Below are 15,899 nucleotides of genomic sequence, written 5' to 3'. Positions count from 1 at the left end.
CTCCTTCCCCGGGTTCCAGCGATTCTCCTGCCTCAGCCACCTGGGTAGCTGGGATTACAGGCACACGCCACCATGCCTGGCTAATTTTTGTATTTTTAGTAGGGACAGGTTTCACCATATTGGCCAGGCTGGTCTCAAACTACTGACCTCAGGTGATCCGCCTGCCTTGGCCTCCCAGAGTGCTGAGATTATAGGCGTGAGCCACCGTGCCTGGTCAGTTTTTTCTTAAGTGAGGTTTGGTAGCTTGTCTTTCACAGAATTAGTCTGTTTCATCTAAGTTGTCAAATTCATTGGCAAAAAGTTGTTTATACTATTCCCTTATTATTCTTTTAGTATGTTGAATGTACTGGTATAACTTTTCTCATTCTTGATATTGGTAACTTACTATTTTCTTTTTTTCCTGATTAGTCTGACTAGAGGTTTATCAATCTTATCAGTCTTCTCAGAGAACCAGCTTTTGGTTTTATTAATTTTTCTTTCTGTTTTTATGTTTCCTATTTCATCTATTTCTGCTCTGATCTTTTTTTTTTTTCTCTTACTTACTTTGGGCTTACTTTCCTCTTTTCTTTCTACTTAAAGTGGAAGCTGAGGCCATTGTTTTGAGACCTTTTTTCCTAATATGGGAGTTTAATGCTATAGATTGCCACTGAGTGCTGTTTTAGTGTCATCCTACAGATTTTGACATACTGTGTTTTCATTTTCATGTAGTTCAAAACACTATTTTACCTCCTGATTTCTTCTTTGATCCTAGGTTATTTAGAAATGTGTTAGTTTCCAAATATTTTTAGATTCTCTAGAGATTTTCGGTTATTGATTTCTACACTTAATTTCAGTTTAGTTAGAGAACAACTTTATGTGCCTTGAACCTTTTTAAATTTATTAGGACTTGTTTTATGACCCAGAATATAGTTTTTCTTTTAGTTGTTGTTTTTTGTTTGTTTTTGTTTTTTTCAAGACAAGGTCTCACCCTGTCACCCAGGCTGGAGTGCAGTGGCACTGTCACGGCTCATTGCAGCCTCAACCTCCTGGGCTCAAGTGATTCTCTGGCTTCAGCCTTCCCAGTAGCTGAGACTACAGGTGCATCCTACCATGCCTGGCTAATTTTTTTTTTAAATTTAGTTTTAATTTCAATTAAGTTTTTGGGAACAGGGGGTGTTTAGTTACATGAATAAGTTCTTTAGTGGTTGTTTCTGAGATTTTGGTGCACCCATCACCCAAGCAGTGTACAGTGTACCCAGTGTGTAGTCTTTTATCTCTCACCCCCCTCCCACTCTTTCCCCTGAGTTCCTAAAGTCCATTGTATCATTCTTACGCCTTTGCATCCTCCTAGCTTAGCTCCCACTTGTAAGTGAGAATATACGATGTTTGGTTTTCCATTCCTGAGTTACTTCACTTAGAATAATAGTTTCTAGTCCTAGCCAGGTTGCTGCCAGTGCCATTATTTCGTTCCTTTTTATGCACACCTGGCTAATTTTTAAAATTTTTTGTAGAGATGGGGTCTCACTGGGTTGCCTAGGCTGGGCTCAGGTAATTCTCTTACCTCAGCCTCTCAAAGTGCTGGGACTGTAGCATGAGCCACGGCACCCAGCTCAGAATATAGTTTATTGTTTTTATTTATTTATTTACTATATTTTTTGAGACAGAGTCTCACTCTGTCGCCCTGACTAGAGTGCAGTGGTACTGGCTAGAGTGCAATGGTGTAATCTTGGCTCACTGCAGCCTTTGCCTCCCAGGTTCAAGCAATTCTTGTGTTTCACCTTCCCAAGTAGCTGGGACTACAGGCGTGCGCCACCACACCCGGCTAATTTTTGTATTTTTAGTAGAGGTGGGGATTCACCGTGTTGGCCAGGCTGGTCTCAAACTCCTGACCTCAAGTGATCCGCCCTCCTTGGCCTCCCAAAATTCTGGGATTATAGGCATGAGCCACCCTGCCTGGCCATTGTTTATTATTTTTAAATAATATTAATAATAATAAATAGTGCCTATCTCTTAGGATTGGGATGGAAGTTAAATAAGAATGCAAACATAACTGGGAGGTACAGCTGTAATCCCAGCTACTCAGGAGGCTGAGGCAGGAGGATTCTCTTGAGCCCAGGAGTTTGAGGTTGCAGTGAGCTATGATCATGCCACTGCACTCTAGTCTGAGTGACAGGGCAAGACCTCATCTCTTAAAAAAAAAAAAAAGTACATGGCCTAGCACATAGCAAATTATCAGTAAGGGACAGCTGTTGTCCTTACTGAATAGACACATTAAATTATTAAATTAAAAATAAAGCTTATTTTTTATTTAATAATTTAATGTGTCTATTCTGAAATGCAGTCTGTGAGTTCATATTTTCCACTTCTTTGAGTGTAGTGTTATATTCCTAATAGCAGAGTTTGAAATATTTAGTCAGTTTGAAAAAATTGAGACTTTTATTCCCATGTGTAAAAAATGGCTTCTGGTATGATTCATTTATTTTCACAGAAAAGTCTGAAAAGTATGTTATGATTATTTTCACAAAAAAAAGTCTGAGAAAAGTTGAGGTTAACTGAATAGAGTAGTAATAGTTGAGGAACCATTTTCATATATGCCATCACATCCAAGGCTATCTTCTCTTACTATACTGTGTCCTGGCCAACTACTCCAGCCCTCTGTTTCCCCACATCTACCCTTGCTTTTCTCCAATTCTTCATCCACAATATAGCCATAGTGATCATGATGTCACTCCTTTGATTGAAAAATCGTTCTATGGCTTCGTGTTGCTTTTAGGATAAGGTCTAAAAAGTTTAATATGGTCCTTATTACACTGTGTGATTATGGCATTGTCAGTTTCTCTAGCTCTGCCTGTATCCACCTTCCCTTTCTATCTCTGTTTCTTCCATTCTGGTCTCATTTCAGTCCTCAAAATTTCCATTCTTTTTCTTGCCTCTTACTGTCCACACTGTTCCTATCTGATTCTTACTTGTATTTCAGATCTAAACCTTACCTCTTCTGGAAAGTCTTCCCTGACCCTCTCTCCCTTTTTCCCACTACAATTCCTCTGCCCAGTTGATGTCCCTGACTCCCATCTTGAACTCCGTGTTTCTCATTCTGAATACTCATTATCATGATAAACCCAAGAGTATACACATCATAAGATTAAGGATTGCGTTTGTCTTGTCATTCTGTCTCTAGTGCCTAGCACAATGCCAAACTCAGGTATGGTAAATATTTGTTGAATGAATGAATTTAGGTATTTAGAAAGTTGAGATTTTATCTGTAATTACCTGTAATAATTGTATTGTCATCTTTTTGTTAACTCTGTTTCTTACAGTTGTTACTTTAAAACAATTGTTTAAAAATACACTTATTTTAGGACTAAGAAAAAAAGCTATCATTTTACCGATACTTTCTATGAGATGTTGTGTTGGTTACTTGAAGGAAATTGTCTCATTTGGTTCTCACTATCAGTGGCGAGTTTTCTTATCCCCATTTTACCGTTGAGGAGACAGTCTCTGGGTAGATAACTTGTCCAAGGTCAGTGGCTAAAAAGTGGCAGATGTGATTTGAGACAGGTCTTTCCACTCTAGAGCCTGTATTCTTTTGCTGTGCTTATAATACCTTCTCCAGTTTAATGTCCACAATAAGTACTTTATATACACATGACAAGAAATGTCTCATAATTAGATATATTGGAAGATTTTTGCATTTAGGACTTGGGATGCTTTTTATTAATTATTAGGGATATCTCTCATTGACTCTGGTGCTGTAACAGTGCTTTGTGCATGTGGTATAGACTACACAGTGTAGATGTTGATAATAAAGGTGAAACTTGTGTGAGAATAAATTTTGAATCCAGGGAAGAAATTACATCACAGTGTCAAAGGAATCAATTTTAAGAGCTATTGTTCTGTCGCATTAGACTTTAAGAAGTAACTGATTCTCTTCATCATTTTCAGGGACTATTTTTGCATATGGACAAACTGGAACAGGCAAAACTTTTACCATGGAAGGTGTTCGAGCTGTTCCTGAACTTAGAGGAATAATTCCCAATTCATTTGCTCACATATTTGGTCATATTGCAAAAGCAGAGGGTGATACAAGGTAAAAGGGAATTCTTTTATTTTCTAGTATTGAGAAGTACAAACACAGAAAAGGCACATAGGTATAAATTTTATAAACATGTTTTAAAACGGCTCTTACAAATATTCCACTCTCCTCGACTTTTTAAAAATGATGTTTTATTTATAGATTTTTGGTTCGAGTGTCTTATTTGGAAATATATAATGAAGAAGTTCGTGACCTTTTGGGCAAGGATCAGACACAAAGGTTAGAGGTAAGGATAATTGAAATTGGTGGAGTACTTTTTCCAGAGCAGTAGAATGTTTACTAAATTAAGGTCCCCCTTCTTTTTTTAAACAGAAGTTGCTTTTTATATTTTAAATAACCTAGTACATATATAATGTCGTACATCTGCAGACATATCTGGGGATAAATTACTGAAGCAGGATTGCTGAGTCAGGTGGTAAATGATTGGTAAATTTGATATTGCTGCATACTTTAGTATTTTAAGATGTGAGACATACAGCAAGGAAAAGGTTAATCCTGGAATTTTAGTTGGATTGCATCACCAGTAAAATAGAGGAGAATAACGTATGTAGAGTAACATGTAGAACAGCAGTAGCTGCCATTGTAGGATAGTATAGAGCATGTGTAGAACAGCAGCCAGCGTTGCTGAGCTCTTGTAATATGATGTAGGCATCCAGTGTAGTAATTGATAGTTGTTGGTAGTAGTAAATAATTAATTTCATTTAATCTTCGCAGCAGTTCGATTTCAGTGATGTGGAAACTGAAATTTAGAGGGGTTTCTTGACTTGCTCAAGGTCACATAGCAAGTGAATGGCAGTATCATCTAGGATTAAGAAGGTGATTCTAGCAGTCTACCATCTTAGCCTGAATTCTGGCTCTGATCTTGAGCAAGTTACTTAATATCTGTGAGCCTTGGTTTGGCCATAAAAATGGAAATAATAATGGTATCTACTTCATAGGATTATTACCAACATTAACAGATCAAAGTGTTTAAATCAATGCCTGACATAAAATAATAAATATTAGCTTTTTTTTTCTTTTTGAGTTTACTGCATAAACGGAGTTTTTGGAGCAATGTATTACAGTGTTAAGGATTGTTTGTGCTTGTTGGACCTTCATGAAGCCTTATTCTCTGATACCATTTATATAGCAAATATAGAAACAAATTTCTTTGTTGCTAGTTTTCAACTTTAGTTCTGATTAATTCTGTGCTTTCATGTCCTAAAAAATTTGTTGTCTTATGCAAATTCTAGGAAAAAATCATTTGGAAAGAACATTTCCATTTTTGTACCAGTAATTATAGATCAGATTTTTTCTCAGGAAGATTCTTGTCAATGGTTCTCAACTCTGTTAGACCCAGTGCTCCCTTCTAAATAACGTACATTTTGTAATGCTCTTTTGACTGTCCTGAAATAAAATTCGTAAGTGACATTAATAAAATCTACCTATACACATACTTTTTAAAAAATTCATATACTACCCTACCGTAATATAAAGGAGAATACAAGTAATTAAAAACAAATTTAGGTATGTAAATGCTTAGATGTGACCACACTTGATGACATAATAAAATAGAGGCATATAGAATCAAAATTGTAACAGCTTCAAATGCAGTGTCAACAGGTATGTTGTATTGTTGATCTAAACCCCTTGATTGGTGTTATTGTCAATGACATGGTCTTTTAAAATAGTGACTAGCTCTTGGTAGAGTTTGGAGCAAAATAAAGTACAATTCTTTCCTCAGTTTTTCTGTGTTCTCCTATTATTGCCATATGGAAAAGCACTTTGTCTTTATATGTGAAATAAAGTTACATATGACAGACTCAGATATAATTATCTGGGTCTAGACTCAAATAATTATAAGTAGTTTTTTTTACCATGTGAATATCTGGTAGGACATTCAAAATTGTGTGGGACAGTTCTTCATTGGGTGAGACTGTCCCACTTATTTCAGGATATTTAGTATCCCTGGTCCCTGCCTGTCAATACTACAGTGTCCTCAAGTGAACCAGAAACTCTTGTGCAAATTTCTAAAACATTCTAGGACAAGAGGGTAACTGTTTCCATTGAGATCCATTGTTATAAACTGTGTTAGTCATAGATATTGAATTCCTATGTTTTTTATGATAAAAATTCTTTGGTAGCATTTCCATCCAGTTTTTTAACTTTCACAGATTTGGAATTATATTTTCTTTCTTCATCTTTCATATTTAATCAGTTATTAGTTGAATATACTTATTAATCGAATTTTGAATTAGTATCATATATTGACTGGAAAAGACCACGAGTCTGCAGACAGATATCAGTTTGAAGAATGTCCGTTTTCAGTCTGCAGTGAGAATGAATACAAAAACTGAGAGTAGTTGCTTAAAAACTTTCATAGCAATTTGACATTGGCCATGGCATCCAAGTGCATGATTTGTGTATTTTACAAAATTATCATATTACAAATATATACATCCCTTATCACAGATTTTTTGAGAAGTATTGATATAGACCAATAGTTTTCAAACCTTTTAAAAGGTGTAAAGCATTTAAACACTTTCATCAAACTAGACCTTATGTGGAAGCTCAATGTGTAAAATTCATGAAAGCGCCCTTCTCTTTAGAACTTCTCTGGGCCTGAAGACCCCTGAACTCTTACAGTGGCCCCCTCAGTGCCACCATGGACCCTCTAGGGCTTTTCAGAGCAAGGTCTGAAATCCACTGGTTTATAGAGATCATCACACTTTTTTTTTTTACTACTAATAAAATTAGGGCTTAATTTATATCCCATGACAGATAAAGGATTTTTCCTAATTTCTAAATTTATCTTATCAATTGTTATAAAAGGTGCGCGTACACACACACACAACATTGAAAATCAACAACTGGAATGTTGAGTGTCTGCGCTTATAACTTTTTCTCCTGGAATTGTTTATCACATTTTCGTTTGTCTTTGATGTCTATAAGGTTTTCCTACCCGTGGAATGGTTTTTCCCACTGGCAGCCACAGACTTCTGCCTCAGTTTCACTTTTCATTCTGTTGGTTTGTAGAGGTGACTCTGAACCTTCAAAGTGAATTTTGTTTATACAACGCCACTTGTATTTTAGGTAAATCCATCCTAAATACCTTTTTCAAATTTGGTTAAAAATTCTCGTAAGGTAATTCACAGAAAGATCATATTTTAACATTGATACCATAGATCTGATTATTTCCCTCAGTTGCTTGAAATTCTCCAAATTATTCTTACCATAAAGACCAAAAACTATTCTAAACTTGTCTCTGCCTTCCTATATAACCAGATGTCTCACCTGTTTTTCCCTGTTTCCTGCTCTCTCCAACCACATTGTCTTTTTCGGTTTGTTGTTAAGTGCCTAGTTTTTTCTTATTTCAGGGTTCTTGCACATTTTCTTCTTCTCCTACCTCAATTGACTGTCTACGTCCTTTTTATTTAAAGAAATTTTAGCTTAAACATCATCTTGGGGAATTTTATCCTATCTCCTTAACTAGCTTAGTGTTCTGTACTTTTTCTGTATTTTTCTTCATGTCATCACAATTGAAATAAAATAATTTTTGTGTGTACTTCTTCATTTGTATGTTCTTCCTATAGACTGACATCTCCATGCATGTAGGAACAGTGTCTGTCTTACTCATCGCTATATCCCCCCTGTCTAGTAGAGTGTCCAACACATAGGAGATCCTCAATAAATAACTGTGGGAGAGTTATTGATATAGTATGAAGTGTTAATTTTTTTTTTTAGGTTAAAGAAAGACCTGATGTGGGAGTTTATATCAAAGATTTATCAGCTTATGTGGTAAATAATGCTGATGATATGGATAGAATTATGACACTAGGCCACAAAAATCGTAAGTATAGTATACGTGTAATTGTGATTAAGCATCTGTGTGTTGAGTATGCTGGTTTAGAAGCAAATTTGGTATGGCACTTTGCCCTGTAGAGACTGAAATTTTTAGGTTTCTTGAAAACCATTCCACTTTGATTATTTACCGTGTAGGGAGCATATATGAATGAAAGATAGCACAAATAATTTTCCATGCCAAGCAAAATTTTGTTTCTTTTTAGTAGTGCCAATCTATGCAACTCTTATACAGCTGTCTCTTGGTAGCTATAATAGTAAAATTGGTAATGTTTATTGAGCTCTTAGTGGAGAGTGTTGTGCTAAGTGCTTTATAAGAATGCTCTCTCAGTCCTCACAGGAGACTATGAAGATATTAAATTCTTACTTTATGAATGAAGAAAGTGAGACTTAGTTTAAGTAACTTGTCTAAGTACTATAACTACTAAGTGGTAGAGTGAGTGATCACACCTAAGCTATAGCCATGCACGGTGGCTCATGCCTGTAATTCCAGCAACTCGGGAGGCTGAACTGGGAGGATCATTTGAGGTCAGGAGTTTGAGACCAGCCTGAGCAATAGGGAGCCTCTGTCCTAAAGAAACACACCTGGAAGAAACCCAAAAAACCTAGGCCAGTAGTCTGCATTAAGTAGGCACTATAATGCTTCCCTTTTGTTGACAAGAAAAACAAAATTTAAATTAAAAAATTACGTTCTTTTTAGTAATTGTGTCAAGTTTTTAGTCTAAAGAGTAAGAAGCTTCAGCGATGTTATACAGATGCCTCAAACCTAGTACTGGTGACGCAGCTAATAGCAATTAGAAATTAGAGGTGAAAAGGCCGGGCGCGGTGGCTTACGCCTGTAATCCCAGCACTTTGGGAGGCTGACATGAGTGGATCACTTGTTTAAGACCAGCCTGGCCAACATGGTGAAACGTCTCTACCAAAAATACAAAAATTAGCTGGGAGTGGTGGTGGGTACCTGTAATCCCAGTTACTCAGGAGGCTGTGGCAGGAGAATCGTTTTAACCAGGGAGGCAGAGGTTGCAGTGAGCCGAGATCGCGCCACTGCACTCCAACTTGGGCAACACAGCAACCAAAAGAAAAAAGAAAAAAAAAAAGATTAGCGGTAAAAGATGAGAAATAGGAAATGAAAAAATGAAAAATTTTTATAAGTTTCTACGACTTGACCATAGATCTATCAAACCCAAGGAAATCAAACAAAAAAACTTCAAAAATTGATTACATTCTTGTGAACCAATTAATAGAAAAAGACCAAATCTTAATAGAAAAATTAGCGAAAAATATGTATTTTATTTGTAGAAGAACTAAACACAGCAATAAGTATGTGAAAGGCTCTTTAACTTCACAAGTAATCAGGAAAATGCTAAAATGAGAGAGAGAGAGATGTTTCACCCATCAGATTGGATGAAGGATATGTAGGTTGGTGAGACTTTGAAGAAATGGGCACTGAGGATGGAATATAAATTGGTGCAGCCTGTTTGAAGGGCAATGTTAACAGTATCTGTTGACATTTTAAAATACATTCCTTTTGACTCTGTGTTTCTAATTTTAGACATATTCTGGAAGATATTTTCAGATGTAACAATCTAAATAACCATCAACAAAACACTGATTATGTAAATGATGGCACAAAAATACCATAGACTGTAATAAAACTGTTAAAAACAATGAGTTAGGCTGAGTGAGGTGGCTCATGCCTGTAATCCCAGCACTCTGGGAGGCCAAGGTGGGCAGATTTCCTGAGCTCAGGAGTTTGAGACCAGCCTGGGCAACATGGAGAAACCCCGTCTCTACTAAAAATACAAAAAAGTCAGCCAGACGTGATGGCTTATGCCTGTAATCCAAGTTACTTGGGATGCTGAGGCGGGAGAATCACTTGAACCTGGGAGGCAGAGGTTGCAGTGAGCCAAGATAGCACCACTGAATTCCAGCCTGGGCAACAGAGGAAGACTCTGTCTCAAAAAAAAACAAGAAAAAAAACAGGCTGGGTATGGTGGCTCATGCCTATAATCCTAGCACTGTGCGTGGCCAAGGTGGGTGGATCACTTGAGGCCAGGAGTTTGAGACCAGACTGGCCAACCTGGTGAAACCCTGTCCTGCTAAAAATACAAAAATTAACTGGGCGTGGTGGTGTGCGCCTGTAATCTCAGCTACTCAGGAGGTTGAGGCTGGAGGATCACTTGAACCTGAGAGGTGGAGGTTGCAGTGAGCCGAGATCGCACCACTGCACTCCAACCTAGGCGACAGAGTGAAACCCTGTCCCAAACAAAACAACAAAAAAAACCCAATCAGTTAAATGTGCCTGTACAGACCTGGAAGAATTTCAAAGTACGTTTGTCAGTGGGGGAAAAAAGCAAATTGTAGAACAGTGTGTATGTACTGCCTTACCCCATTTATTTATATGTGAAAAATTGTTAAACCATATATTTATTTGGGCACTGTGTGTGCGTTTGTGTCTACATGTGTGTATATAAAATACAAAATGAAAGGACAGATAGTAGTGGTTACCCTTAGGGAAGGAGAAATAAAATTGGGGAAAAGGAATGTCAGGAGTTTTCACTTTATACTTTCTGTATGCTTTTATTAAAAAAAATTTAAATACCAGAAATATGTTAATTATTGGTTATTTAATTAAAAATTGTTAACACAATATTTCATTCATAGAATGAAATTAATTTAATTCTCAGGTAGTTAGTGGGAACTTTTGGTCTCTTCATTAAAGACTACCGCTTTAATGTTTAAATTCTAAAATCAAAGCTTGCGTAGAAAAGTTCTGCATGAATGTATAGTAGGAAGATAATTTTGGCACTGAGTAAAATTAACAATGCTTTTAAAATACTTTGGAATTTAAGAAAAAAGCTAATACAGGTCTATTGTAAAAAAACGTTTTTTTGTTTACACAATGTGTTCATATATTTACACATATGCAAATACTTTGCATATTTTGAATGGATTTTTTTTTTTTTTTACAGAAGTAGGATTATGTATTCTTTTCTAACTTGCTTTTATTTTTAATTTATATGTTATGGACATTTTTCCATGTCTTTAGATCTACCTTTTTTTTAATGCTGCACTGAATATTGTTGTATTATCTAACATATACACGCAAGTGTTCCTGTGGTTTATATGCCCAGAACATAATTCTTTTTTTTTTTTTTTTTTTGAGACAAAGTCTTACTCTATCACCCAAGCTGGAGTGCAGTGGCGCAATCTCAGCTTACTGCAACCTCCACCTCTTGGATTCAAGTGATTCTTGTGCCTCAGCCTCCCAAGTAGCTAAAATTCTCACCCAGCTATTATTTATTTATTATTATTATTATTTTTTACTTCCTACAGTACACCAGCTTGCATAATTCTCTTTAGACAGCTAAATCAGCAATACTTTTTCCAGTTACTTAATGTGGGTTTTTTGGGTGTAAGTTAGTTACTTTTTAGGCAGTATTACTTGGGATTGAAATTATTTTTTGCTAAAGTTACGTCTTTAGTATGAGAAAGCTTACAAATTCATTTGTTATCAACAAAGTATAAGATAAATTTCATATAATGGCTAAGTACACACTCATGCCTTTATGGTTTAGCCATGCTCTCTGGCTTTTGATTGTGATAAAATTAAGTATTTTAAACTGTTCGGGGTGTTTAATTAATTTTAAAGGTACTCTCTGTCACACTTTTTAAGGATTTCCTTTATTTATTAAAGGTTCTGTTGGTGCAACTAATATGAATGAACATAGTTCCCGTTCCCATGCCATCTTTACAATTACTATAGAATGCAGTGAAAAAGGCATTGATGGTAACATGCATGTCAGGATGGGGAAGCTCCATCTTGTAGATCTTGCTGTAAGTAACAGGACGCTGCTTAAGGAATAACTCTTTCTTGTGATCCATTTATTTTATAAATGAATGAAAATTGAGGTGAAAAGGTATAATTTACATATGATTTTTAAGTTGTTACTTGTGTATGTTTATTATTTATTATGGAACGTTTTAAATGTAAATGAAAGTAGATAGAATAGTATAGTGATCCCCCATACACTCCCAACTCCAACAGTTAGTTCATGGCTAATCTTGTTTCATGTACTCTCACCCACTTCTTCCCTTCCTATATTATTTTGAAGTGAATTCAGGCATCATATCAGGTTTTTTACTGTTACATTACTTTTTAACAAAACCTTGGGAAGAATATTCTATTTTTTCAAACATTTTAGCTTTACTTTCATCTCTGTTTTTGCTAGGGTTCAGAAAGGCAGGCAAAAACTGGAGCTACTGGACAGCGCCTAAAGGAAGCTACAAAAATCAATCTTTCACTTTCCACCCTTGGTAATGTAATTTCTGCCTTGGTTGATGGAAAAAGCACTCATGTGCCTTATCGTAACTCTAAATTGACTCGTCTTCTTCAGGATTCCTTAGGAGGAAATTCAAAAACCATGATGGTAAGACTTAATTGGTGATATAGTTAACATCAGGCAAATTTAAGATTCTAATTTATGCCAATAATTGATATGTATCACATTTTAAAAACTTGATTATTTTCCCTTTTTTTGACTTGTGGTTGTCCTTTCTGTGGTACACGCATGTGTATTAGCCCATAATAGTGTCGTTTGGAAACCCATGTGGTTGACACTCTCATTTTCAAGAAGGCCAAGGGTGCATATGTGCTTTAAACAGTTTTTGACGTATTTGTAATGGTAGTGTTAATTTTAACTGTGTCAAGTGTAAAATGATTTGTTTGATATTTCTAATTCAATAGTGTGCAAATATTGGGCCAGCAGATTACAATTATGATGAAACGATCAGTACATTACGGTATGCCAATCGTGCTAAGAATATTAAAAATAAAGCTAGAATTAATGAAGATCCAAAGGATGCTTTGCTGCGTCAGTTCCAGAAAGAAATAGAAGAACTGAAAAAGAAACTTGAAGAAGGTAGCTTTTTCTCAAAATATTAATCTTTATATTGGCTAAAAATATGTTGTTGAACCACTAAGTGTTGTAACAAAAGCCCCCTCTATTAAACCTTTTTTGAGCCTCTAACATTGGTAGTTAAATGAATATTTCTGGAAAGTGACTTGGTACTTATATACTTTTGCATTTTCATATTAAGCTTAAGTAAAATTACATAATATTTGTGTATGTGGTTTTTAAACATTCCCGTGATGTTTTATAGATTTCATATGACCACTTGTTAAAGAATGAATGTTTATTTGTCTCTGTATAAGAGCAAATTCTGCCATGTATATATTTAGGTGAAAATGACCAGAATTCTGGCATTGCAGTCAATATGAGCTCACTATTGTTTGAGGTAAAGAAAGATGTTAGTCGTGAGTAAACCAAGTTTGCTATAAGGAAAAATGCGTTGCATGAGGTCACCTTTACAATATCCTTTCATACCTAAATTTGAACATGAGATTCTATTTTGGAAATTCTTTTCTAACATCATGATGCTAGAAAGTTGGAAAATTTGAAGATCTTATTTATGAGAGTGAGATGCTTCCCAGGCATTAAGTGCTCAGTGATTCCTTGCACCTTAATGCAAGAAACAGATCCTTTCTGATAGGTACAGAGCTCCTTTGCGAACCAGGTAAACAGAGGGCTTTGGTTTCAAAGCACCTTTGTAGTCTGTGAGGAGACTGACTAGATCAGAGGTGAAATTCAGAGACGCCAGCATCACAAATGTTTAGAGAAGGTACTTATTTAGTAAACAAGTACCGTTATTGAGGAAAAGCAGTAAGAGAACTGTTAGATAATGAAATTTGGTATTTTAAATGTGACCACTAGGTGGTATTTATAGCCAGTATGTTTTAAAGAGTTTTAATTTCTTAGCGATGTTAATGGTGAGTGCATACTTTTATTTTGCTGACTTTATGTTTTACATTTTTTTTGTTGTGGTAAAATATACACAACATAAACTTTATCATTTTAACCATTGTTAGTTAAGTGTACAGTTAGTGGCATCAAGTATATTCACATTGTTGTGCAACTGTCACCACTCTTCATTTCTAGAACTTTTTCATCATCCCAAACAGAAACGCTGTGCCCATTAAGTAGTAACTTCCTATTCTCTTCTCCCCCTAGTCTCTAGTAACCAGTATTCTACTTTCTGTCTCTATAAATTTGACTATTCTAGGTACCTCATATAAGTAAAATCATAGAGTGTCTTCTTGTGACTGGCTTATTTCACTTAACGGAACGTTGAAGGTTCATCCATATTATAGCAAGTGCCTGAATTTTTTCCTTTTTAAAAAATTGTGGCAAAACTTGCACAACATAAAGTTTACCATTTTAACCACATTGAAGTCTACGTTTCTGTGGTGTTATGTTCACATCGTTCTGCAGTTATCCGTCTCCAGTTTTCTTCTTGCAAAATTGAAACTTTATACTCGTTAAACAGTATCTACCCATTCCTCCCTTCCCCTAGGTCCTGGCCAACAACCATTCTGCTTTGTCTGTGAATTTGACTGCTCTGGATATCTTATGAAAGTGGAATCAGCAGGGCGCAGTGGCTCACGCCTATAATCCCAGCACTTTGGGAGGCCGGGGCGGGTGGATCACTTGAGGTCAGGAGTTTGAGACCAGACTGGCCAACATGGTGAAACCCCATCTGTACTGAAGATACAAAAATTAGCTGGGCATGGTGGCTCTCGCCTGTAATCTCAGCTACTTGGGAGGCTGAAGCAGGAGGATCACTTGAACCTGGAAGGTGGAGGTGGCCATGAGCCGAGATCATGCCACTCTGCATTCCAACCTGGGTGGCAGAGTGAGACTCCCATCTCAAAAAAAAAAAAAAAAAAGAAAGTGAAATCACACAGCATTTATCTTTTTGTGACTGGCTTATTTCATTTAGTATAATGCCTTCAAGGGTCATCTGTGTTGTAGCATGTATTAGGACTTCTTTTTAATTCTGAATAATATTCCATTGTGTATATACTACATTTTGTTATCCATTCACCCACCAATGGACAGTTGGTTCCTTCCACCTTTCGGCTATTGTGAATAATGCTGCTATGAACATGGGTATACAAATACCTGTTCAAATTCTTGTTTTACCATTTTTTGGGTATGTACCCAGCAATGGAATTGCTGGATTCTATGATAATACTGTTTTTAATACATTGCACTTTATTTTTGCTCTTATGACATTTCTTTTTATAATCCAGTTAATGGAGCTGATAATAACAACAAGAAAAAAGCATAGCATTAAAAGAATAATTTTTAAACTTAAAAATTATTTTAGGCTTAAATACAACTTGCAAACATGATATGGAGAGTTCCTGTCTACCCTTTAGCCAGCTTCACCTCATGTTAACATCTTATATAAGCATACAACAGTTATTGAAACCAGGAAATTTACATCGATACAGTCTTATTAACTAATCTGTGGACTTTATTCAAATTTGGCCAGTTTTCCTTCCAGTGCCTTTCTTTTCCTGGTCCAGGATACAATCCAGGATCACACATTGCATTTATTTGACATGCTTGCTTGCTTTCTTTCTTTTTTTTTTTTTTTTTTTGAGACAGAGTCTTGTCTGTCGCCAGGCTGGAATGCAGTGGCGCAATCTCAGCTCACTGCAACCTCTGCCTCCCTGTTCAGGTGATTCTCCTGCCTCAGCCTCCTGAGTAGCTGGGAGTACAGGCACGTGCCACCATGCCCAGCTAATTTTTGTATTTTTAGTACAGACAGGGTTTCACCATGTTTGCCAGGATGTTCTTTATCCTCTGACCACATGATCTGCCCGCCTCGGCCTCTCAAAGTGCTGGGACCACAGGCATGAGCCACCATGCCCGGCCCTGTCATGCCTTCTTAATGACGATGTCTAGCACACTTGTTCTTCAGTCTTTTATAATTCCCCAGTCTTGATCTTGACATTTTTGAAGAGTACTGGTCATATATTTGTTGAATGTTCATTAATTTGGCCTTGTCTACTGTTCTTTTATAATGACCCTGCAAATCTATTGTTTTATTTTTCCATTTGTAATTAATAATATCTCAT

At 36.2% G+C, this 15,899-nt stretch overlaps 1 protein-coding gene and 1 long non-coding RNA gene across 4 annotated transcripts in view; one reads left to right on the top strand and one right to left on the bottom strand.

Annotated features, from left to right (window-relative positions):
* The window catches only part of KIF3A (kinesin family member 3A), a 44,189-nt gene that overhangs the window by 7,641 nt on the left and 20,649 nt on the right, over window positions 1-15,899 (top strand). For all 3 annotated transcript variants that reach the window (XM_025388771.1, XM_025388773.1, XM_025388772.1), the window contains exons 3-8: window positions 3,922-4,066; window positions 4,214-4,298; window positions 7,796-7,901; window positions 11,610-11,749; window positions 12,145-12,342; window positions 12,660-12,834. In XM_025388771.1, the coding sequence (XP_025244556.1) occupies window positions 3,922-4,066; window positions 4,214-4,298; window positions 7,796-7,901; window positions 11,610-11,749; window positions 12,145-12,342; window positions 12,660-12,834 (849 nt within the window). The remainder of the gene's footprint in view (window positions 1-3,921; window positions 4,067-4,213; window positions 4,299-7,795; window positions 7,902-11,609; window positions 11,750-12,144; window positions 12,343-12,659; window positions 12,835-15,899) is intronic.
* The window catches only part of LOC112626599, a 32,594-nt gene continuing 23,622 nt past the window's right edge, over window positions 6,928-15,899 (bottom strand). Inside the window, exon 2 of the long non-coding RNA XR_003119919.1 lies at window positions 6,928-7,155. This is a non-coding gene — a long non-coding RNA (uncharacterized LOC112626599). The remainder of the gene's footprint in view (window positions 7,156-15,899) is intronic.

Source organism: Theropithecus gelada, chromosome 6 (assembly GCF_003255815.1).
Source record: "Theropithecus gelada isolate Dixy chromosome 6, Tgel_1.0, whole genome shotgun sequence".
NCBI classification, from domain to species: Eukaryota; Metazoa; Chordata; class Mammalia; order Primates; family Cercopithecidae; genus Theropithecus; species Theropithecus gelada.
The sequence above is the reverse complement of the archived record's forward strand: the minus strand, read 5'-3'. Positions and strand labels throughout refer to the sequence as shown.